The sequence below is a fragment of the Triticum urartu genome, chromosome 6 (assembly GCF_003073215.2).
Source record: "Triticum urartu cultivar G1812 chromosome 6, Tu2.1, whole genome shotgun sequence".
Lineage (NCBI taxonomy): Eukaryota > Viridiplantae > Streptophyta > Magnoliopsida > Poales > Poaceae > Triticum > Triticum urartu.
The window spans coordinates 102,705,075-102,729,715 of NC_053027.1; the positions used below are offsets into that span (position 1 = coordinate 102,705,075).

Genomic DNA, 24,641 nt, shown 5'->3' on the forward strand with positions numbered 1-24,641 from the left:
GTAAGTCTGTCTATGAAGTTCAGTGCCCAGAGGTATGACCTCGGGAAGAAACAAAGATCGGGCAGGGAAAACAGGGTTCGAACCCGCGACTTCTGGCGTGACAGACCAGCAGCCAAATCTTGAACTCTTTTTACTGTTGAATTCCTCGAGTCGAGCTCTTCTAAATTAGATCTCATGTTGATAGATTTTAATGATTTTTTTTCAAAAAAACAAACGAAAAAATCAAACCGGGACCACGATTTTTTTCCTTCTGAAAGAGGCATAACTGTGCCTCTCGCGGAAGCAAATCCGTGCCTCCACGAGAAGTAAACCGATGCCTCTCGCAGAAAGAAAAAAAAGTTTTCGAGAGGCACGGCCGTGCCTCTCACGGAAGCAAAATCGTGCCTCTCGTGGTAGGAAAAAAAAAGAAAACATATTTTTTCCATTTTCGTGAGGCACGGTCATGCCTCTCACGAAAGAAAAAGAAAAAAGAAAACTCCTTTTTTGTTCGTTTCCGAGTTCCTCTCGCGGAAGCAAATCCGGACATCTCGCGCAAGGAAAAAGAAAAAAGGAAATGTGCTTTTTCCCGTTTTCGAGAGGCACGGTTGTGCCTCTCGCGGAAGCAAATTCGTGCCTCTCGCGGAAGCAAATCGTCCCTCTCGTGGTAGGAAAAAAATAAGAACACGTTTTTTTCGTTTCCAAGAGGCACGGTGCCTCTCTCGGTCGAAAAAAGGAAACACGTTTTTTTGCGCAAAATGTTTTTTTTGAATTTTTTCCTCCACACGTAAGAAAGACCGATGAAAAAACGAAAAGCCAAAAAAACAAAAAAACAACAACTAAAAAGCCAAAAATGTGTGCAGGAAAATGAAAAAAATTCGAAGAGAGCGCCCATAGCGTAGCACGTGACGGCTAAGAGCGTGCCAAGTCAGCCCATCCAAATTGACCCTTGGAAGGCTGTTTGGCCCCACATGACAAGAGCTCAATTCTTCGAAAATGCCAAATGAAGGACGAGCTCTATGGAGACTGATTTTTGAAAAATCCTAAATTCATATTTTGCGTTTCATTTTTAAAAAAGGTACACATATACCCAAAGATATGTACGTCAAAGGCGAGCTACACCAAAAAATGTGGCTTTTCACCACAATACCATATTCATTCTCCAAGCCCCTTGAATTTTGTTTCATTTTGTGCAGCTCTCAATTCAATGACGCTCCCGGGCTGAAAATAATTTAGAAAAAAAATCCAAAAAGTCTGAAACTTTCTCGGAACAAGTATTGTTAGTGTATTACTCCCACGACAATGCATAGGAGCTCTCAGGGTGTCATGCACCCTATTTGAACAGTAAAATTTTAAAAAAATACTAGAAAAATATATTAAAAACTGATCTGTTGGAGTATCAAACCTGGTCGTTAATTCTACCGGCATACGAAGTTTGGCGAAGAAATGACATCTGTGGTATTCTTAGTGAAGAAAATATAGTCTGACCTATTTCATTCAAACCTTTTTTATATAATCGAAATTTCTGTCTTTGCTGAGAATACCACAGATGCCATTTCTTCACGAAACTTCACGTGGGAGTAGAATGGTCGATCAAGTTTGATACCCTGAAATCTCATATATATTTTTCCTAGTATCTTCTTTGATTTTACTATTCATATAGGGTGCATGGCACCCCAGAGCTCCTAATCCGTGTCCATTACTCCCATGTATAGTTTTGCGACAAAATGACTTTCATGGTATTCAAAACGAATAAAAACAAAACTAATACTATATTAAGCTTGCTACTATTCGCATAGTTTATACTTGCAATTTTGTCTTTTTTGCCAACAATACCTTTCTTTTGCGAAATGAGGCAAGTGTTATATTTATGTCGAATATATTGTGTACGCAAGGGGTTATGTGGACTTGGAGTTGTAATTGATGTGGTTGGATATGAGTTGTGTAGGAGTCGGACACTTGTATCCTAGGCCTCTTATATACGGAGGGGCACCACACGTTGTAACCCATGACGACTTGATAGCAACAGGTACGCGGGGGAGCCGACGGCTTGTGCCGGCGCCCGGGCGGCCGGTGTTGCGGTATCTTGGGGAGGAGCACCCCTAGTCATGCCACGGGGATGTAGCCATATCGGTGAACCTCGTTAGCAAATATCGTGCCTCGGTGTGTCGTCTATGATCTTACATTAGCGTTTTATTTTAACAAGTGGTATCATGAGCAAGGTTGCGAGAAGGCTATGCGGAAGATCATCCGGAGGTACGAGGATCATGCTCGACAGGTGCCATGAAACGTCCGATTGGCGCAAGGTGGAGCATGGCGGCGATCGCGGAGGCGGTCGGTGGTGTCGGACACTTCAGGCAGGAGGCCTGGACCATTCGATGGGCTGCGGCCGGTAAGGATCGGCTAGACGTGGCGATCGGACCGGTGTAGTGGCTGTTGAAGACATCGCGGAGGCGACGGATTCGGCTCACGATCAGACCGGCGACCAGACGTGGGGGACGGCCGGATAGATCGGAGTGTGAGAGCATCGAGACGATGCGCTCGGTGTTGTACAAGGGCGACGGCGCGGCACTACGGACGGATTGTGTTGGCGACGTAGATGGCCAGGGTATGGCACGGCTCGTGCACAGATGATGCGCGAGGTGGCGTCTGTTTCAGCAGGGTTGGCGTACGGTGTGCGCGCGACAGGGCAAGTTACAGATCGCTGGCGAAGAACCAAGATCAGAGACGGAGCTGTCGTCGTATACGGCGGCGATCTTTTCAGAGGCAAACGAAATTGAGAAGGTCAGGCTTTTGGTTGCGGCGCTGCGTACGCGAGACGGCACACGGAGCCACGGACGCGTGTGGTAGTCGGTCTCGGAAACAGCGGACGTACAGGCAAAAGGCAAAGGATCAGCGGGTCTACTCGGATAAGGTGCAGCAAAAGAAACGAAATCGTACTGGCGCAGGAGTCCAGGGGATTAACGAGCACGCGGCTAGTCGATACAACGTGTACGTGCGTGTGGATGTTTTGGTCCAGGGACAAGCCTACCGCTGGTTATATTGAAAATAATAAAAAAGGAAGGTGACGTGTGCATGCAAACTGGGTCCGTGTGAGACTTGTTTGGTGAGGTCCTAGCAAAATTATGACAGGACTTGGGTTTCCGTGTACAAGAAGAAAAGATAACGCTCGGGTGATCAGCGGTAATAAAAGGCTGGCGACGCGAAGCAGCGAAGGGCACAGTATTCAATCTGCGAGTTTAGAAAAAAAAGGTGGAGCAGTCAAGTTTCTGCACAGAGCAAGTTGATCTGCGCGTTTTGGCGACAGGTTCCACAGGAATTTTCTGAAGGGCGGACAGGGACGTTGTGCTGGTTGTATTTCTTGGTAGATCGCGGACTGCGGCGTGGCTTCAGATGAGGAATACGGGATCAGTGATCTTTTTCGTGAGGAAGTCACAGAGGAAAAGGGCGGTAAGACCGGCAGCAGCAGGTCGGTAGATCGCGGCTCGGCATGGCGCCGGGATTCACCAGGTTTGATTTGGAGAAATTCGATGGTATGGGTAACTTCGGTCTATGGCAAACAAAAGTCAAGGATATTCTGGCGCAGCAGGGAATCTTGAAGGGTTTGCAGGAGATGAAGCTGGCCAAGGTTGACAACGATGTGTGGGAGGATATGCAAGTGCAGGCGGCCGCTACCATACGGCTTTGTCTTGCGGATCAGGTCATGTATCATGTCATGGACGAAGATTCTTCTAAGGGAATTTGGGACAAGTTGACAAATCGTTATATGTCCAAGTCAGCGACCAATAAGCTGTATTTGAAGCAAAAGTTCTATGGGTTGAAGATACAGGAGGGGTCGGATCTTGTAGAGCATGTGAATGCCTTTAATCAGTTGGTCACGGATCTAGCGCGTCTGGATGTGAAGATTGATGCTGAGGATAAGGCGCTACTTCTTCTTGTTTCGTTGCCACCGTCCTATGAGCATTTGGTCATTACATTGACACATGGAAAGACAACCGTCAATAATGAGGAAGTCACTGCAGCGTTGCTTGGGCATGAGTTGAGGAAGCAAAAGAATGCTACAGAGGAGAGTACTCAAGGTTTGGGGTTGGCAGTTAAAGGTTATCAGCTCAGGAAGGGACAAGAGGCGGAGAAGAAAAGGAAAAAAAGGTGCAGTGCTACAGGTGCAAGGATTGGGGACATATAAAGAGGGAATGCCCAGAACTGAAGGGTGGGGCAAGTGCTAATGCAGCTACTCATGGTGATGGCTTGGACAGTGATAGTGATGTTCTCGTTGTATCAAACAGGCGGTCAACAAAAACTGAAGCGTGGATGTTGGATTCAGCTTGCTCTTTTCATGCGACGCCCAACAAGGAGTGGTTCTCTTCGTACAAGTCAGGTGAGTTTGGTTTAGCCTATGTGGGCGATGACGCATGTTATCGTGTTGCTGGAGTAGGTGACATCAAAATCAAGATGTTTGACGGAGTTGAGTGGATGCTTCGGGGAGTCAAGCATGTGCCAGGGTTAAGGAAGAATCTAATTTCGCTTGGTGTTCTTCATGATGGTGGTATGGAATTCCGTTCTGATCGGGATAAGAGGACCATGAAAATCATGGAAGATGGGGTGATCGTGATGATAGGAGAGAGGACGGCTTCACATCTTTACAAGTTGCAAGGAAGCATTATTGCACGTGGAGCCATGGAGAGTGGAGCTGCAGGAGTAGCAGTGAAGTCCCACGGTGGCGGCGGGTCTGGACCGCTAGGTAGCTCTCAGTAAGCTACAAAGGAGACAACTCAAGTCCGGAGTACATGGAGGTTTGAGCATGGATGACTTCTAGATGGTGGAGAATATTCGCCAAGGTGGAGTTTGTTATATTTGTGTCGAATATATTATGTATGCAAGGGGTTACATGGACTTGGAGTTGTAATTGATGTGGTTGGGTATGAGTTGTGTAGGAGTCGGACACTTGTATCCTAGGCCTCTTATATACGGAGGGGCACCACACGTTGTAACCCATGACGACTTGATAGCAACAGGTACACGGGGAAGCCGACGGCTTGTGCCGGCGCCCTGGCGGCCGGTGTTGCGGTATCTTGAGGAGGAGCGCCCGTAGTCATACCCCGAGGATGTAGTCATATCGGTGAACCTCATACAAATATCGTGCCTCGGTGTGTCATCTATGATCTTACATTAGCGTTTTATTCTAACAGCAAGTTCCAAAAATCCTCACTGATCACGTACATGTATATATATATATTTTAGAATTTTGGCCTCCGCCCTACTCTCAGTTCTCTTATTATTTTGGAAGCACCCGAACAACATAGTAATAAGAGTGTTCTGTTGGATTATGGATGGGCTTAGGCCCATATAAAACACTAATTCCTGGTTAATCTTGAGGCCCATGTATGAGATGGCAGGTGGTGGGAAGTTTAGTCCCATCTTGCTAGTTGAGAAGAGTTGAGTGTCACAGCCACGATGCGGCTATATCTCCCACGTGTCGGAGCACGACTTAGAGGCATAACCGCATAGTAGGCATGTCACAAGAGGGGTAATCTTTACACATCTCGTGTACTGAATAAGAAAGGGATAAAGAGTTGACTTACAATCGTCACTTCACACAATACATAAATATAGCATTACATCATCCAGAATACAACCAAGGTCCGACTATGAAACCAAATAAAGAAAGACAGCCCCTAATGCAAAAGATCCCCGATCGCCCCGACTGGGCTCCACTACTGATCAATAGGAAAACGAAACAACACAACGAACAAGATCTTCATCGAGCTCCCACTTGAGCTCAGCTGCGTCATCTGCACTGGTATCAACGGCATCTGCAACTAGTTTGGAAGTATCTGTGAGCCACGAGGACTCAGCAATCCCACACCTGCGAGATCATGACTATTTAAGCTTATGGGTAGGAAAGGATAGTGAGGTGGAGCTGCAGCAAGCACTAAGCATATATGGTGGCTAACATACGCAAATAAGAGCGAGAAGAGAAGCAACGCAACGGTCATGAAGCTACAAGTGATCAAGAAGTGATCCTGAAAACTACTTACGTCCAAACATAACACAAGGAACCGTGTTCACTTCCCGGACTCCGTCGGAAAGAGACCATCATGGCTACACACGCGGTTGATGCATTTTAATTAAGTTAAGTGTCAAGTTCTCTACAACCGGATATTAACAAATTCCCATCTGCCCATAACTGCGGGCACAGCTTTCGAAAGTTCAAACCCTGCAGGGGTGTCCCAACTTAGCCCATCACAAGCTCTCACGGTCAATGAAGGATATTCCTTCTCCCAAGAAGACCCGATCAGTCTCGGAATCCCGGTTATAAGACATTTCGACAATGGTAAAACAAGACCAGCAAAGCCACCCGATGTGCCGACAATCCCGATAGGAGTCGCACGTATCTCGTTCTCAGGGAAACACCGGATGAGACAGGCTACGAGTAAAACCAGCCCTTGAGTTTCCCCGAGGTGGCCCCGCATGCAGCTCGGTTCGGACCAATACTTAGAGAAGCACTGGCCCGGGGGGGTTAAAATAAAGATGACCCTTGGGTTGGCCGACCCAAGGGAAGGGTAATAGGTTGTTAGGCAAATGTAAAACCAATGTTGGTCCTTGCTGGAGGAGTTTTATTCAAAGCGAACTGTCAAGGGGTTCCCATAACACCCAACCGTGTAAGGAACGCAAAATCAAGGAACATAACACTGGTATGACGGAAACTAGGACGGCAAGAGTGGAACAAAACACCAGGCATAAGGCTGAGCCTTCCACCCTTTACCAAGTATATAGATGCATTAATTAAAATAGTAGATATTGTGATATCCCAACATATCCATGTTCCAAACATGGAACAAACTTCAGCTTCACCTGCAACTAACAACGCTATAAGAGGGGTTGAGCAAAGCGGTAACATAGCCAAACAACGGTTTGCTAGGAAAGATGGGTTAGAGGCTTGACATGGAAATATGGGAGGCATGATATAACAAGTGGTTGGTAGCGCGACATAGCGATAGGACGAACAACTAGCAAGTAAAGATAGAAGTGATTTCGAGGGTATGGTCATTGATACGTCTCCAACGTATCTATAATTTTTGATTGCTCCATGCTATATTATCTACTGTTTCGGATGTTTATGGGCTTTATTATACACTTTTATATCATTTTTGGGACTAACCTATTAACCCAGAGCCCAGTGTCAGTTTTTGTTTTTACCTTATTTTAGGGTTTCGAAGAAAAGGAAAATCAAACGGAGTCCAATTGACCTGAAACTTCACGGAACTCATTTTTGGAAGGAAAGAAGCCAAGAAGACTTGGAGTGCACGCCAGGGGACTTACGAGGAGGCCACGAGGCAGGGGCGCGCCCTCCACCCTCGTGAGCCCCTCGTGGCCCCCCTGACGTACTCCTTCCGCCTATATATCTCCATATACCCTAAAAACACCATAGAGCACAATAGATCGGGAGTTCCGCCGCCAGAAGCCTTCGTAGCCACCGAAAGCCAATCTAGACCCGTTCCGGCACCCTGCCGGAGGGGGAAATCCTTCCCCGGTGGCCATCTTCATCATCCCAGTACTCTCCATGACGAGGAGGGAGTAGTTCTCCCTCGGGGCTGAGGGTATGTACCAGTAGCTATGTGTTTGATCTCTCTCTCTCTCTCTCGTGTTCTTGAGATGATACGATCTTGATGTATCGCGAGCTTTGCTATTATATTTGGATCCTATGATGTTTCTTCCCCCCTCTACTCTCTTGTAATGAATTGAGTTTCCCCTTTGAAGTTATCTTATTGGATTGAGCCTTTCAAGATTTGAGAACACTTGATGTATGTCTTGCCATGGATATCTGTGGTGACAATGGGATATCATGTGATTCACTTGATGTATGTTTTGGTGATCAACTTGCGGGTTCCGCCCATGAACCTATGCATAGGGGTTGGCACACGTTTTCGTCGTGATTCTCCGGTAGAAACTTTGGGGCACTCTTTGAGGTCCTTTGTGTTGGTTGAATAGATGAATCTGAGATTGTGTGATGCATATCGTATAATCATACCCACGGATACTTGAGGTGACATTGGAGTATCTAGGTGACATTAGGGTTTTTGGTTGATTTGTGTCTTAAGGTGTTATTCTAGTACGAACTCTAGGGCTGTTTGTGACACTTATAGGAATAGCCCAACAGATTGATTGGAAAGAATAACTTTGAGGTGGTTTCGTACCCTACCATAATCTCTTCGTTCGTTCTCCGCTATTAGTGACTTTGGAGTGACTCTTTGTTGCATGTTGAGGGATAGTTATATGATCCAATCATGTTATTATTGTTGAGAGGACTTACACTAGCGAAAGTATGAACCCTAGGCCTTATTTCCACGCATTGCAATACCGTTTACGCTCACTTTTACCATTAGTTACCTTGCTGTTTTTATAATTTCAGATTGCAAATACCTTTATCTACCATCCATATACCACTTGTATCACCATCTCTTCGCCGAACTAGTGCACCTATACAATTTACCATTGTATTGGGTGTGCTGGGGACACAAGAGACTCTTTGTTATTTGATTGCAGGGTTTCTTGAGAGAGACCATCTTCATCCTACGCCTCCTACGGATTGATAAACCTTAGGTCATCCACTTGAGGAAAATTTGCTACTCTCCTACAAACCTCTGCACTTGGAGGCCCAACAACATCTACAAGAAGAAGGTTGTGTAGTAGACATCAGTCATCTTGCCTGAAATCCCGCAAGGAAGAAGAACGAGTCCATGAAGAAGACAAACGGACGTAGTCGAACGAATCCTCACAACTCCGGAACGAAACCGAAGCTAACGAGAGAAGCAACCCGGAAAGAAGCAAGCAACATAGTAAACAACCATCACATAAACATGGCATAATGCGCAAACAAGTATGATGCATGTCCGGTTTAAATATGCATGGCATGGCAAAGTGCACAAACAATTCTATAAATTAAGTGGAGCTCAATATGCAACGAGTTGCATATTGACGAAACACCACATACATTTATTTAGTTCTCTCCCGTTAGGTACTCAACAATATTAAATGTTGTTTAAACATGGCAAGAGAGTGAAGCATGAGAAAAAAACACAGTTAGGCATTTTAAATGAGGCCGGAAATATCAAACAACAATTCCGGTAATTCCCCATATGAATTTAGCAATTTGAAGCAAACAACAAATTAAACATTCTTGAAGTTGTTATCATGATGCGGATGACATTGCAAGTTTTAAGCAAATTTATGAAAATGTTGATATGAACATGATATGGAGCATTTGTCGCCATGGCGGAAGGAAAAGGGGCCACGGGAACGAATCCGAAAATGTTGCCACGGCAACATAACAGTTCGGGTAGCTCATGGAGATACCGGTGCAAAGGAAGTGTGGCGGGAGCGTGCAAAAGATGGTGGGGTGATCCCGGTTACCGGGTTCCCACGGGTCGACGACATGGCAAACGGGGACGTGCATGAAACAAATGGGCACGGTGCAAACACAGAGTTCATCTCATACATCACATGCATTCATTCACGGGCGGTCGTCTCAGGGTTATACCTTCAAAGCGTGCGTTTCCGAACGGTTCAGGTTCGATGTTAGCGAAAGTAGTGGTTCCCGGTTCGGAGGGGGACTTGACGAATCCGAGTCCTTCGGGGTTGTCGTGATACTTGGGGTCTCTGGACTTGCCGGTCTCATTCTTGCGATGGTAGTCATACACGGTTTGGAGAGGAACTTGTCGTTTCGGTATGAAGTCATTCGGGCGTCGGTCTTGCCGGTGGGGTACTTGGCGAACCCACGTAGTCGATCTTGGTGTAACCCATGGTTGTGGAGGTACACCGCCGTAGACGTAGAAGGTCATCGGTAGTCGTTCACGGGTCTTCGTAGATGGTTGTGGTACACGTTCCGTAGATGTTCGGGCGGCAGATGGTACACGTGTCGAGGAGGAACTTGGCGAATCCATTTTCTTCGGGGTCTTCGTGTAGCCGTTCATGTCGTAGTCGGACTTGGCAAAATGCACTCCGATGGTAGTGGAACTTGCGGGGCTCCTGCTGGGCGTGGAGGACACCGGGTGCGGGCGCGGGTGCTTGAGGAGCTCCTCTCCTCGAGCGCTCGGGCGACAGGGACTTGGCGAGGAGGAGGCGCGCAGGAGGCAGGAGGTGAGGCAAAGCATCAGAGGCAGCTTGCGAGGGGCCATGGCGAGGAGGCGGACGGCAGCGGCCTGCTCGCCGGCCATGGCTGGAGGCGGAGGTCGCCGGTGCAGGCGCATGGAGGCGCGACGGGTTGGTGGCTCGGGCAGAAGGCCATGGAGGGGCACTGCTAGCCAGGAGGGTGCGAGCAGAAGGGAGACTTGGCAGGGAAACGGCGGCGACGTGCTCGTCGGGTCGACGACGGTGAGGTGGATCGGGAGGAGCGGGGCTCTGCTCCTCTCTAGCGGCGCGAGTAGGGGAACGAGAGAGAGGGGGGTCGAACGAGAGGTGAGGAGGGAATCGGGCTCCTGGCGGCAGAGGGAGGACGAGGGAACGAGCAAGAGCGCGAGCACTAGGGTTAGGTGGTGTTAGATGGGCTTGTTGGCTGGATGGGCCTTGGGCCTTAGGAGGAAAAGAATGGGTCGGCCTGCTCCTCTCTTCCTCCAAATTCTTTCCTTTTTAATTTTTATAGAATAGGAAAAAAACTTAGAAGAAAAGAATGGAAGGGTGGGAGTGGAATTCCCACACGTGACATATTTTTCTCGAGACAGAAAAATATAGAGAAATAATGAAAAAAAAGGTGAGAGAGAGTTTAGAATATACAAATTCAAATAAGTTTGAATAACACTCAAACTATTTGAATTTGGAAGCAATTTAAATGGAGACCAAAAGAGATGAGATAAGGACTCTAGAATCTGGAAATGGAAGAGATTTAAAATGCAAGTTTGTTTGGGTTGATTCCATATGAATGGAATATTTATTATAGCTCCCTAATAATAATGAGAGTATACGTTATAAAGAGAATCACCATGTGAATTCCCTCGGTTTAAATGGACCGGAGATCCATGCAAATTATTTAGTTGAGTTTTTAAGAAAAAATGGGTTGCAAGATGACATGATGCAATGATGAATGCAACGAACCAAACAAATCACACGACGAATCTCGCAATCCATGGAGGGCATCTGGAGCGTCGGTCTTGGGGCGTCACACTGAGACCCCTTTATAAGGGCTGCTCTACCACTTGCCATTGGGAGCTTGGGAAGAGGAGTGGTACACGCGCGCTCCTCCTCCGCCGCCCGCCTCGCCTCGCATGTGGGCCACTGTCCAAGACGTTGGACTATGGGCTGACTTCGTCGACTCCCTTGCCGGGAGTGGGTCGACTCGGTCGTGGGCCTTGGAAAGTGAAGTAACCTAGTTCGGTTTACTTGTACTTATGCTAGAAGGTTCGATTCTATGTTCTTACCAAGACGCATTTTATAAGCGTTGGCAGACTAGGACCACCTTGTGGCTCACTGGGTTGGTGGTGTGTCCCTCACAGAAACGATTGCTCCCGAACAGGAGAAGGCGTTTAGGGAGGCAACCACAATCTTTCTAGGAGCAGTTCTGAGTGTGATTGGAGATAAGTTGGTTGACACCTATGATGCACTCCTGAAGTTTGCATTATTGCAAAACTCCCTGCAGAATACTACTCCCTCCGTTCGGAATTACTTGTCTCGGAAATGGATGTATCTAGAACTAAAATACATCTAGATACATCCATTTCTGCGACAAGTAATTCCGAACGGAGGGAGTACCTTTAAGAAGAAGGGTAAGAAGAAAGACAAAAAGAGAGATGGCTGCTTTACTTGTGGTTCAGATGAACATTGGGCAAACAAGTGCCCAAAGAAGTACCAGAAGCCAGCACAAGACTCCAAGTCTATGAATGTCACTCTGAGCAACAATGATACAACATCTGGGTATGGTAATCTGTTTACCATACTTTCAGTTTGTCAGTCCACCGATTGGTGGGTTGACATTGGGGCCGATATTCATGTGTGTGCTGATGTGTCTTTGTTTTCTTCCTACCAGGTCGCACGAGATTGTTCCGTCCTGATGGGGAATGGCTCGCATGCTTCTGTTCATGGTGTTGACATGATAGATCTGAAGTTTACTTCGGGAAAGATCATGCAACTGAAGAACGTGCAGCATGTCTCCGCCATAAAGAAGAATCTCGTTAGTGGCTCTCTTATATGTAAAGAAGGGTTTAAGCTATTATTTGAGTCTAACAAAGCAGTTGTATCTCGGTATGGACTATTTGTTAGAAAAGGATATGATTGTGGTGGTTTGTTCCGCCTTTCCCTGGAGGATTTCTGTAATAAAGTCATGAACCAAATTCATTCTAATGTGAACGAATCTGAGGTTTGACATTTATGTCTTTGTCACATAAATTTTGGTTGTATGACGCGGCTAGCTAAGATGGATTTAATCGCGAGTTTCACTTTAGCCAAAGGCTCTAAGTGCCATGCGTGTGTGCAAGCTAACCAACCTCGTAAGCCTCACAAGCCTGCGAAGGAGAGACACCTGGCACCTCTAGAGCTCATACATTCGGATCTCTGTGAGATGAATGGTGTGTTGACTAAAGGTGGAAAGAAATACTTCATGACTCTGATTGATGATTCCACTAGATTCTGCTATGTGTATTTGTTAAATACTAAGGATGAGGCTCTACACTACTTTAAAGTCTATAAGGCTGGAGTTGAAAACCAACTTGAGAAGAAAATAAAACGAGTCCGGTCTGATCGTGGTGGAGAGTACTTTTCTAATGAGTTTGATTTATTCTGTGCGGAACATGGTATTATTCATGAGAGGACGCCTCCCTACTCACCTCAGTCAAACGGGGTTGCCGAACAGAAAAACCGTACTCTAACTGATTTGGTTAACGCCATGTTAGATACATCGGGTTTATCCAAGGCATGGTGGGGGGAGGCTGTATTGACATCTTGTCATGTCCTGAATAAAGTTCCCACAAAGGATAATGAGACTACTCCCTATGATCAATGTAAAAAGAAAAGAACTACACTCTCTTACTTGCGCACTTCGGGCTGTTTGGCGAAAGTCAACGTGCCGATAATCAAAAAGCGCAAGTTGGGACCAAAGACCATGGACTGTGTTTTTCTTGGCTATGCCAAGCATAGCGTTGGCTATAGATTTCTAGTGGTGAAATCTGAGGTACCTGACCAGAAGGTCGGTACAATTATAGAGTCTAGGGATGCTACATTCATTGAGGGTATTTTCCCCATAAGAGATATGCAAAGTAATTCTAGACTGGAATCTGATGAGACTCCTAAACCTGCTATTCCGATGGAATATTATGAACATAAAAGTGATAAGAATTCCACGGGGGATGACGAGGAAGCTCCTGTTAGGAGCAAGAGACAGAGGACTGCAAAGTCCTTTGGTGATGATTTCCTCGTGTACCTCGTGGATGATGATACTCCCAGCTCCATTTCAGAAGCTTATGCATCTCCGGATGCTGACTACTGAAAGGATGCGGTCCGTAGTGAGATGGATTTCATCTTGGCTAACGCGACATGGGAGATCACTGATCGTCCTTATGGTTGTTGACCATTAGGATGTAAGTGGGTGTTTAAAAGGAAGCTTAGGCTCGATGGTACTGTTGAGAAGTACAAGGCTAGGCTTGTGGCCAAGGGTTATACCTAGAAAGAAGAAGAGGATTTCTTTGACACTTATTCACCTGTGGCTAGACTGACAACTATTCGAGTGTTACTCGCTTTGGCCACCTCACATGGTCTTCTCGTTCATCAGATGGACGTTGAGACGGCTTTCCTTAACGGAGAGCTACACGAGGAAATTTACATGCAACAGCCGGATGGCTTTGTAGTAAATGGTCGGGAAAGAAAGGTGTGTAAGCTAGTGAAATCTTTGTATGGCATGAAACAAGCGCCTAAGCAATGGCATGAGAAGTTCAACACTACTCTGACATCTACTGGCTTTGTTGTGAACGAAGCTGACAAATGTGTATACCATCGCCATGGTGGGGGCGAAGGAGTTATACTGTGTCTGTATGTCGATGACATACTGATATTTGGGACCCACCTCAAGGTCATTGAGGAGGTCAAGTCTTTTCTATCTCACAACTTTGAGATGAAGGACCTGGGTGTGGCTGATGTTATCCTGAACATCAAGCTACTGAGAAATTCTGAGGGTGGAATTATACTTTTGCAATCCCACTATGTTGAGAAGATTTTGAGCCGTTTTGGATATTCGGATTGCAAAGCTTCTGCAACACCATATGATCCTAGCGTGCGGATTCGAAAGTTCGAAGGCACGGCTGTAGATCAATTGAGATATTCTCAAGTGGTTGGTTCACTGATGTACCTAGCATGTGTTACTCATCCTGACATCTCATTTGTTGTGTGCAAACTGAGCCGGTTTGTTTCCAATCTGAGAGATGTGCATTGGCATGCTGTTGAGCGAGTGATGCGTTATTTGCAAGGTACTGCGAACTATGGAATTCACTATTCTGGGTACCCGACGGTACTTGAGGGGTATAGTGATTAGAATTGGATATCTGATGCTGATGAGATGAAATCCACAAGTGGACATGTCTTCACACTTGGTGGTGGTGCTGTTTCCTGGAAATCTTGCAAGCAGACGATCTTAACCAGATCAATTATGGAAGCAGAACTCACAGCATTAGACACATCATGCGTCGAAGCAGAATGGCTTCGAGAGCTTTTGATGGATTTGCCGGTGGTTGATAAATCAGTGCCGGCTGTCCTTATGAACTGTGACAATCAAACAGTGATTGCCAAGGCTAAGAATTCAAAGGACAACATGAAATCCACAAAGCACATAAGAAGAAGATTGAAATTTGTCAAAAAATCACGAAACTCTGGAGTAATAGCGTTGGATTGTATCCAGACGGCTAAGAATCTGGCAGACCCTTTTACGCAAGGGCTATCACGGATTGTGATAGAAAATGCATCGAGGGAGATGGGTATGAGACCCACGTAAGTTGCCATGGGGTAACCCAACCTATGTGATCGGAGATCCCGTGAATTAGGACCTGGGAAAACAATCCAGCGGTCAACTGAGGAGAGTATCCTTAGTAAACCCACTCTGTTGGAGATGCAGTAATACTTTTAATTCTATAAGGCAGGCTGACTTTTGTCTTAATGTGTTCCAAAGCTTATGTAAGCAAGATGCTAACCTACAGAGCATTTTTTGGAGGAACACACATATGTGAGCCCGACAGCTGGTCACAGTCTATGAGATTGGGTAATCTCTAGCAAGCTCATGAGAAGGTACGAAGTATGACTAATAAGCTCCACCCGTGGGGTTTAGCCTACGGCAGCCATGTATCAGCTGACAATAGGCGAAACTTCTGCACGCCAAACTGACAATTCAAGGCATAGTCCATTGTTCAGTTGTGAAGAAGTCTAATCCTGTTACTCTAGGTGGAAGTTCAACTTAACAGTCTCCACTGAAAATTCTGGTATATCAAACATTGTTTGGAACAGTTAACAAACTTATGTGCCTCGAGATCTGGTGAGGGATTGTTGGATTATGGATGGGCTTAGGCCCATATAAGACACTAATCCCTGGTTAATCTTAAGGCCCATGTATGAGATGGCAGGTGGTGGGAAGTTTAGTCCCACCTTGCTAGTTGAGGAGAGTTGAGACCCCTTTATAAGAGCTGCTCTACCACTTGCCATTGGGAGCTTGGGAAGAGGAGTGGTACACGCGCGCTCCTCCTCCACCGCCCGCCTCGCCTCGTCACGATGCGTGCACGCCGCGGGTTGCGGGAATGAGCCGAAGCTTATTTTTGCTGCTCAGGAACGAATTAATTAATCAGGGATTAATTAATGAGTCGCTAACATGTGGGCCACTGTCCAAGACGTTAGACTGTGGGCTAACTTCGTCGACTCCCTTGCCGGGAGTGCGACCCTTGCCGGGAACAACGACTCCCTTGCCGGGAGTGGGTCGACTCGGTCGTGGGCCTCGGCAAGGCCCACGACTTTCTCCCTTACGGACTATATAAGAAGGCTCTGACCAGTGAGGTAACCTAGTTCGGTTCACTCACTCCCTCTCACGTGACCTAGCCGTCATCTACTATTCCTCGCTCTGTGCTGCCTCCGGGGATCCCATCCAGACGACCGCGTGCACGGCTGGTCGGTAGAGTAGGTGTCTCCGGAACCCTGTCGTTCGAGATCCTGCCCGGGAGAACGGCAATAAGGTTTTTGGGGAGCGTCTCGACGCGACTGCTCCCGATCCGTCCCCAACTCCGTTCGCCTCTGCTTCCACTACTTCCTCTGCATCGACACCATGGCCGCCGCTGCCGCCGCTAAGAAGAAGGCCACGGACAACGCCGAGGCTGCTGCTGCCGCCGCCGCGTTGGCCTGGCCAACTGGAGGGTATGATCTGTTCATCCCTCGTTTACTCGTACTTATACTAGCCGTATATGTGTTGCTCATAGAAGGTTCGATTCTATGTTCTATACATGCTAGTATGCTTAGGTATCGCTATGAGATGCATACCTTCTATGCCATGCTTACTGTTTACTTGTGGATAAATCTAATCGGAAAAGTGCTCATATTTCCAACATGTCCTATGCAGGAGCATCGGGGTTCAAAGAGTTGCTTGTCCGATGACTTACCCTCCAAGTGTAATGCTTCCATTCGGTAGTCTGCTTCCTGATCTTTTTTTAGGTGTTCAAGTGAGGTCGCTTAGAGCATCTCCAACGCAAGACGCTTAAGGAGAAATGACTCAACAAATACGCTAAAATAAAACAATCACCATAGCTGTTCTTTTTTTGACACTCATCACCATAGCTGTTACTACAACGCTGAGAAATTGTCTTCAGAAACACAAATGTGGAGGTTTCCTTCTTAAAAGAAACGCTTTGTATCTCTCCTGCGTCTTCAAGAAAAAAAACACACACAAATGTGTAGCCTATACTGGTCACGAAGACCAAAATTATGTATATGGAGTGTGCACTGCCCGGGGAGGTGCACCATTTCCTGTGCCGTTTTGGGCATAATACCCATCCTTTGTACAGGAATATTGAACGCCGACGAGTAGAAGTGGACATCAGATGTGCCGTTTGCTGCAGCTGTTTTGAGGACGGTGGCCATCTGTTCTTCAGGTGCAAGAATGTGGAAGCACTATGGCGTGCAGCGGGGCTAGCAAAACGATTTATATTATATTATGGGACGGAGGGAGTACTTATGGCGATGGTGGTCTGAACGTAACAGGATCAGGCATGGTGACCGCTGTGCAGCACCGGCAGCACTGGCCAGCCAGATCAATGCCCAAGTGACTGAATGGCAAGAGTTTCAGCATGAGCATAATCATTTTTCACCACTGATTGCCTCCCACCACAGCAAGCCATTGCCTCAAGCAATTTCGATCGAGCTCAACCGGGAGTCACATGTTCAGGGGAACAAAGTACCTTCTCCAAATGGGTTTCATAGATCATAAAGTTTGATCGCTGTCCCCGTGGATGTAATGTTCCAGCGCATTGGCTGGCGAGTCATGGTGTTAGGGTGTTGGGTGGGAACCAGACCGTGTGGCTTACGGATCTACCACTGGATGTAACGAGTGATGTGGCCGGCGATGTTGCCGCGGTCACTAGTTAATGGAATGTAAGGTGTTCCATGTAAACAAAAAAGGATCAAAATTATGTATGTACTTCCTCCATTCTAAATATAAGTCTTTTTAGACATTTCAAATGGACTACAACATACGGATGCATGTAGACATATTTTAGAGTTAAGATTCACTCATTTTGCTCCGTATGTAGTCACTTGTTGGAACCTCTAGAAAGACTTATATTATGGAACAGAGGGAGTATATACCTAAACAGAGTATGCCAGTATAATATCACCGGTAGATTTTTTTTCCTTTAGTACACAAATATTGCTGATTACCTGGCGGGCTTCATCCTTGAAAGAAAAAATAATCGAAGGCACACATGATTGCCTGACAGGCTTCATTGTTGAAAAAATGAAATCTGTGAGGTATTCGCATGCTAAGTTGATGTAATGTTGATTAACATCTTCATTCTCCAGACTTCCTTTTCAAGGCAAATACTGTACTGGCATGTCAATTCTGAAGAATTCTCCCGATCAAGCTGATGAACGCAATCTCCAGAATTTAATCTTAACTGATCTTCTAAATTGTACTCCCTCCGATCCAAAATAAGTGTCGCAGTTTTGAACTATATCATTTACTCATGGCCAAAATTAACCCATCGCTGCATTCTAGTTATTTCAGAGGCTTCTCATTGTCAGATGATGAAGAGGTTGCCCCTAGCAGAGACGACAGAGATGGACGCAGCAAAAGATACAAGGAGGGTCCAAGCAAAGGCACAACTGCCAGTGGCAGAACCCAACCATTTTTCCTGCAAACGGAATGAGAAAACAAAGAGCAATTATAATATTACGACGTAGGCAAGCTATAAGAGATGCCACATTATATTTTTGCCTAGTTGGAGAAGAGAGAAGATAAGCAGATTGTAGATTTTGAACCAGTTGTAGCACGGACATACAGTAGCGTATAAGTATGACTAACTATTGTATGAGTGGGCTATTAGGTTGGCTATAAGTGACGCGACAACTCCATATAGCTGAGTGTTCTTGGCTATACTATTTAACCTTGCTCTAACGGGACATCTGTATATCTTTATGTTTGCATCAAGCAAGGTGAAGTTACTCCCTTTTTGTTTACATTATTAAGGTCATAAGCATTGGGACTAGCACTCTTACCATCGTCTTGATGTCATATCATTGTAGACCCAAAATGGCGAGAAGGTCGAGAGCAAAGTAAAATCAATACACGTGACATGGATCTGACAGATGGCATGAAACAACAGGAAATTAGTTCGGCCATTAAACCTTTCTGCTTTTTAAAACACAGAATGGAAATTAGTTCAGCCCTCAAAACGTTCATGCTTTCTAAAGCAACAGATATACATATACCATTTCAATATATGGCAACCATATCAAATATGGTTATGACAAAGTACAGCAAACAGGTCATTCAGAAGCTTGGAATGGTGAAAAACAGAGTAAAGGCCTGATTTTCACTTCCTTTTCGCACATGTCCATTTGTGCATTAAACCAGTATTTCATGCAACTTTTTAATGTACCCACACCATTCCATGTGTTATGATTGTTGAATGCACTAACAGAATAATGATTGAAAATTGGTGGCTTTAGGTTCTACAGTGTATACCTGCAACAAGTCTGAAGTTTTTAGGAAGTCAGTTGCAACAATTTTGCAAGTGCCCCCCCCCCCCCCCCCACACACACACACAAAAAGAAACAATTTTGCAAGTGTCACTTGACAATATTGAGCAAGCATTTGGGCGTAAAAACATGAAAGTTGCCTGTGATTCTCGAGGGAAAAAAAGTTGCATGCGCGCCGGATACAACTTATTATATAATAATATGCCATGGTAAAACTTTGTTCATATTTTGCCAAGGATTGAATAAAGCAAAACTTACAAACTTGCTCTCTCTAAAGTATTGAAAAAATTCCCGCCAATCATCACCACCAGCTTTGCCTGCAAATATAATCAGTCCAAGGCCCACGGCAAAAATTACCTGCAACATGATTGGAACAGAATCTTCTCAATGATTGAAAAGGTTGACCAGGGTTTGAAGATACATTACTGATGTTGCGTGCTACTTAAATCAAGAGTATGAGAATGTAAAGACGCAAAAACTAGCACATACTCCTGCAGTTAGTTTAGATTCGAGAAATTTTAATGGCCATTGTCCAATTTCATCTTCATCAATGGCAGGTGGAGGAGGTTTCCACAGAACAAAGTAAGGAATCAACGCATATGCTCCTCCAATGCATGAAAGCACCAGGAATGGCCAGACTGGAATCTTGCTTTTTGAACTGCAATAACAAATTGCTGTAACATAAATAATACAGTGACTTAATAATAAAAGAAGACAACAATACAGATGGTTAACATCACATCTTTTATGTTTGTTTTGACATGTAGATCAAGAAATGAATTAACAAGAATGCTGCTAGTGCAAAATAATTACTTTTTCAAAAAGGAGGGTATCACCCCTGGCCTCTGCATCAATTGATGGACACAACCATATAATATTGATTATTTCTTGAAGCCAGGCAAAGCGTAACATCAATGTCAAACAAATCGGTTTTAAGAAAAAGGAAAAACCCGGGGCCGGCCAAAATGGATTTGCATCATGACAGGATCTCCACAGTTCTACAACTAACCTATGACAACAGACCAAATTAAACGGGCTACTCCTAGACAAAAGCCTTCAACAAGGGATCGACATACGTGCGCCGATATTGACGAGTTCAACCAAAGGTCAAACAAGGGATTTTTATCTCCTAAGTCTAGCTTTGGGCCAAGACCTTCAACAAGGACACGGCGCTCGCACACTGACATTGCATGATCAAGCCGAAAAGGATAGACTGAGAGTTTTCACCGGAGTAAACGCATTCCTGCGACGAATCCATCATTTGCCATCATCCACTCTACCAGCTAACGACGTCTCGCTAGCCAGATCCTGGCGTGAGAGAACCCCAAGCCCACTGAAACTGCCAGAGAAGAAGCCAGATGCAGGTTCCACGTCGTCATATGCTTCTGGTCCCTGCCGCACCTCCTTTGATCCCCATCAAAAGGGATGAAAGGGACGCTTGGACGTAAGCTGGTCTTCCAACCAGGTCGTTGTTGTAGCCACTTCGCAAGTCGTCGTCGTTGCAGCTACCTCGCGAATCCGACTACCACCACCTTGAGGCCTTCACCTTGCCGTCCTCCAACACGACCCCCATCCGCATGGTCAGGCCCCTAGGCAGGGCCACGACGTCCCCTCCAGCACAAGCCCACGCCATCAGAGTCAGATCCGTGCCTCCGCACACTAGATATGGCTATACCCCGCGGGTTGATGGTGCCAGCGACCACGCATGCCTAGAACACCACGAAGCCCTTGGGGACGAACAACCCGGGCATGAGTTCCGGGTTGCGCGGCAGCTTCACGGTTGCCCTGCACACTGGCTCCATAGGTGACAGCCACGAGGTCGCACCACCAATGCATTGTCACGCGCATCCCCTGTTGGCAGCGAGACGTCGCGTCCAACCATGGCTCCCCACAGCGCTTCCTCAGGCAGCGCCGACGGTTGGAGCTGCAGCTACATCCAACGCGTTGTCATGTGCATCCCTTGTCGGTAGCGAGACGTCGCGTGCAACCATATCTCCCGCGGCGTTCATGACACCAATAGACATCATGTGGTATCCTGCAGCACGGCACAATACTACCCGGCCGACGAAATCCTCCTAAATGCGACAGCATGGCCCGGCTATCAACTATCAACAACGCCCTGCTCAAGGCAACGGAGCACCCTCGGTCTCCCAGCGATTGTACGAGGATTAGATAGAGGAGGAATTGGTGCAATGCGGTTTGTGTATTATTTAGAGTCGTGGGCGAGTATATATAGAGGTACAAGACATGGATGGCAAGATGGCTCCTAGAGATAAGATGGAAGCAGTTCCTATCTAATCCTGTGCAATCTCTAACTACCAAATATATTCTAGCACCCCCCGTAGTCGTAGCGGCAGCATTGCGAACAACAGGAGCATCATGGACGGTCAGACTGGAGAGGAACCGAAGGTAGAGACCTACTTTCCTCCTATTGCTTTGCCTTATATAGAGTTTTACGAAGAGTTCGTGCCAAAACGGCCTATTGAACTTGCCCAACACGACACAACCCTGCTAGCCAGGTTTAAACACACAGGAAGGGATCAAATCCTAAACATATATGGCTATCTTCGAGATTACCTTATAACTTGACACCTCGGGTTAAACATTGACGGGAGAACCAACTGTGGTCGGATGGTTATGAGGGCAGTGGTACCCCCAGCCCACCAGGGATCAAACCCCAGGTTTGACGCTTTGGTGCCTCATAAAGGTGGAATGTTCTTTCACTGGGAGGCGACGTTCGCGTCAGTAATGAGGTGTCTGTGGTGACTTCGTCAAGTTCAAGGCCCAATGGCTCAGTCTCTCAAAGGTGCTCATAGGGGTAGGGTGTGTGTACGTGCGTCCATAGGGGTGAGTGTATGTACGTACTCGTTACCATCGCTCATTATCTACCCAGCTCGTTAAGGGCATGCTTTCAGGATAAGCTAGCCTTTTTCCAAGGAACAGGAGCTTCGAGTTTTTGAGTTTTTTTCTAGTCCTATGATTACGTTCAAATCCAAAGAGAAGTGCAAGATGATTACATGAACATATGAGCAGCATGAGTACAGTGGATCTGATAAAATTTTGTAGACAGCCATTTTAATTCAGCAACACAACTTATTTCTATAATTTAAAAACAGCTACGTGAGCTAAACCATATATTAAGAAAAGCTTAAATTAAACTACACATTAAACATGGTATGGTTCTCTGCTGCAACTGTAGAGATAGAAAAGAGGAAGATTGTGACTAAATCTGCTGATCCATTTACCTTCTTCCAGTAGGAAGAAGCAACATGCTGTACACCAGTGGCCAGATTCCCATTATGTACCACAGAGACACAAGAACTCCATTCATTCGAAAGCCATCATCGGCTTTAAGATTTAAAAGCTTCTCCAAGAAATATGTGTCCCTGTACTGCAACCAAAAGCAATTTAGAATTAGTAAGTGATTGTCAGATGCAGCAATACTATTCACATAAAGTGCCTTGTGTTACTGTAAATCCTGTTACAGATTATGGGTTAGATTAGTTTTACCATCTCTAAGTTGATTGCTAAACTAGACTAGGGGAGCGAGTAATTGTGTCACCCATAATTTGATTGCATGCTTGAATTTATGAAAATTATATCTATAAGATGGCATGCATCCTTAACACTTGCCCTGCCAAGGAGATTTGATCAATTCCCAGTTCTCCGCCATAAATCCTGAACCCTTTAATCTTGATAATTCAAACCCCACCTACAAAAATATGCCCCTTCCAATTATTTTGGAAATTGCCAATTGCTTCCACTTACAAAGCAGCTATGTCTTATGCTTCCCCAAAAATCCCAAGAAGACTACATTTTGGATCAATGCCATCACACCTAAGGACACATAGGGTTCTGGTTTTGAGGTAGTAGCCAAGTCTCATTCAAATGTGTAGGAAGCTCAAAGAGGGGCGAAGTCACCTCAATTTGGATGGCTCATGCACGTGCTCGTGCCATTGGTCCATTTGGTGAGTCATGATGATGTCCATGGGATGCTCCGCATCAATAATGGTTTAGCGTCTAGAGTCACAGACTCGTGATAATAGCCTAGCGGATCAAGGTACCGTTGTTCACTACAAGGACGTCTTCACAGATCAAAAACTTCACCGGTGGTGTGGTAAACTGTGTGGCTCATCTCAGACATGAATCTGTTTTTCTTTCCTTTTAGGGAGTGAGAACTCTGAATCTGTGATCAGCACCAATGGCCCAACCATCTCTGTTATCGATGCTGACCGTTGCCATGATCGGATTACCAAGAAAAATACACGCGTCTCACCAGGTAACAGCCAATCCAACCCAGATGGTTGCGTATTCTATGGGACAACATTGCCAGGGCAAAGACAACATGGATAACAGCATAGTGGTGTCCTAGCTTCTACCTCTTTGTATGACACTTCTGAATCTTGAAACTTTGCAATATATATAGATGGTTGTGTGAGGCCGGGGATATCTTCCTTTTCGAAAAGAAAACAAAATGATCTTAGCCTGCTATATCAAGATTCAAGACAGGGTTTATTAATCAGGATTCCTTTTTTTCCCCGGATATTAATCAGGATTCTAACAAGTAAGCATGTAGAACTGTCTCCTAGGCCCTAGCATTGCCACTGTACTGAAACAACGACTTAAATTCATCAAAATGCATAGCAATTGCCAATTGGCAGTTCAATGGTTGATAAGTTGCTTTCGAAGAATGAAGGGGTGAGAATATGCAGGACCGTACATACTGGCGTTTGGTTTGGTGCGAGCTGGAGGACGTAGTACATGAGCCCCGCCCATATCCCGAACAGCAGCACCGATGTTATCCAGTCGCTGAGCTGCCCGCCGCCGCCGCCGCCACCGCCAATCTTGGGGACGGTCGCCGTCGCTAAGTCGTTCTTGCTCTCTCTGTCCTGCTCCGCGGCATCGGCGCCCGGCCGGGAGGAATCCCGGCAGATCTGGGCCCAGCCCCGGCGCGGCGCGGCTGCTGCTCCTCCCCGCCCGGGCAGGAAGGTGGAGAGAGAGGCGTTGGTTTGGGTGACGGCGGCGGTTCTATCGAGGGTGAGGCGCCGCGGTTTGCGGAACGCCGGGAGGGGAGCGTGGCCGCAGGTCAGCATGAGGGAGGAGGAGAGCATGGTGGTGAGGTGAGCTCCGACGAGGAGGAGCCGGTGAGAGGAGTTTTTTTTGGCTAGGATATAGCCAAGGTTTGTATTTCTTTGGATTACGTATCGAGCGGTTCAGATGGACGCATGTCGATGGGCTTTCAGAATTTTGGCCCTCCGTCACCAGAAAAATAGTGTATGTGTTATAAATCAAAGTTAACTTTTTTTACGGAAAAGCCTTCACGACGGCTTCATTACCTCAAATCAAACTTACATCATTTGCTAAAGCATTGAGAATAAAACTAGGAGGTGTATCCGACCGCACCGTCGGTATCGGATTACTCCTCCCATATAGCTAGCTAAATAATGGGCAACCATGTTTGT

General features: G+C 46.1%; 1 protein-coding gene across 1 annotated transcript; it reads right to left on the reverse strand.

The window, feature by feature from the left end:
• Positions 1-17,736: 17,736 nt before the first annotated feature.
• On the reverse strand, positions 17,737-24,365 carry LOC125515967. Its single transcript, XM_048681442.1, has 6 exons — positions 23,904-24,365; positions 22,425-22,570; positions 19,669-19,837; positions 19,438-19,536; positions 18,697-18,779; positions 17,737-18,332 (listed from the first exon to the last, which is right to left on the reverse strand). The coding sequence occupies exons 1-6, from the start codon at positions 24,288-24,290 to the stop codon at positions 18,197-18,199; spliced, it is 1,020 nt and encodes a 339-aa protein (XP_048537399.1). The 5' UTR covers positions 24,291-24,365; the 3' UTR covers positions 17,737-18,196.
• Between the last annotated feature and the right edge of the window lie 276 nt (positions 24,366-24,641).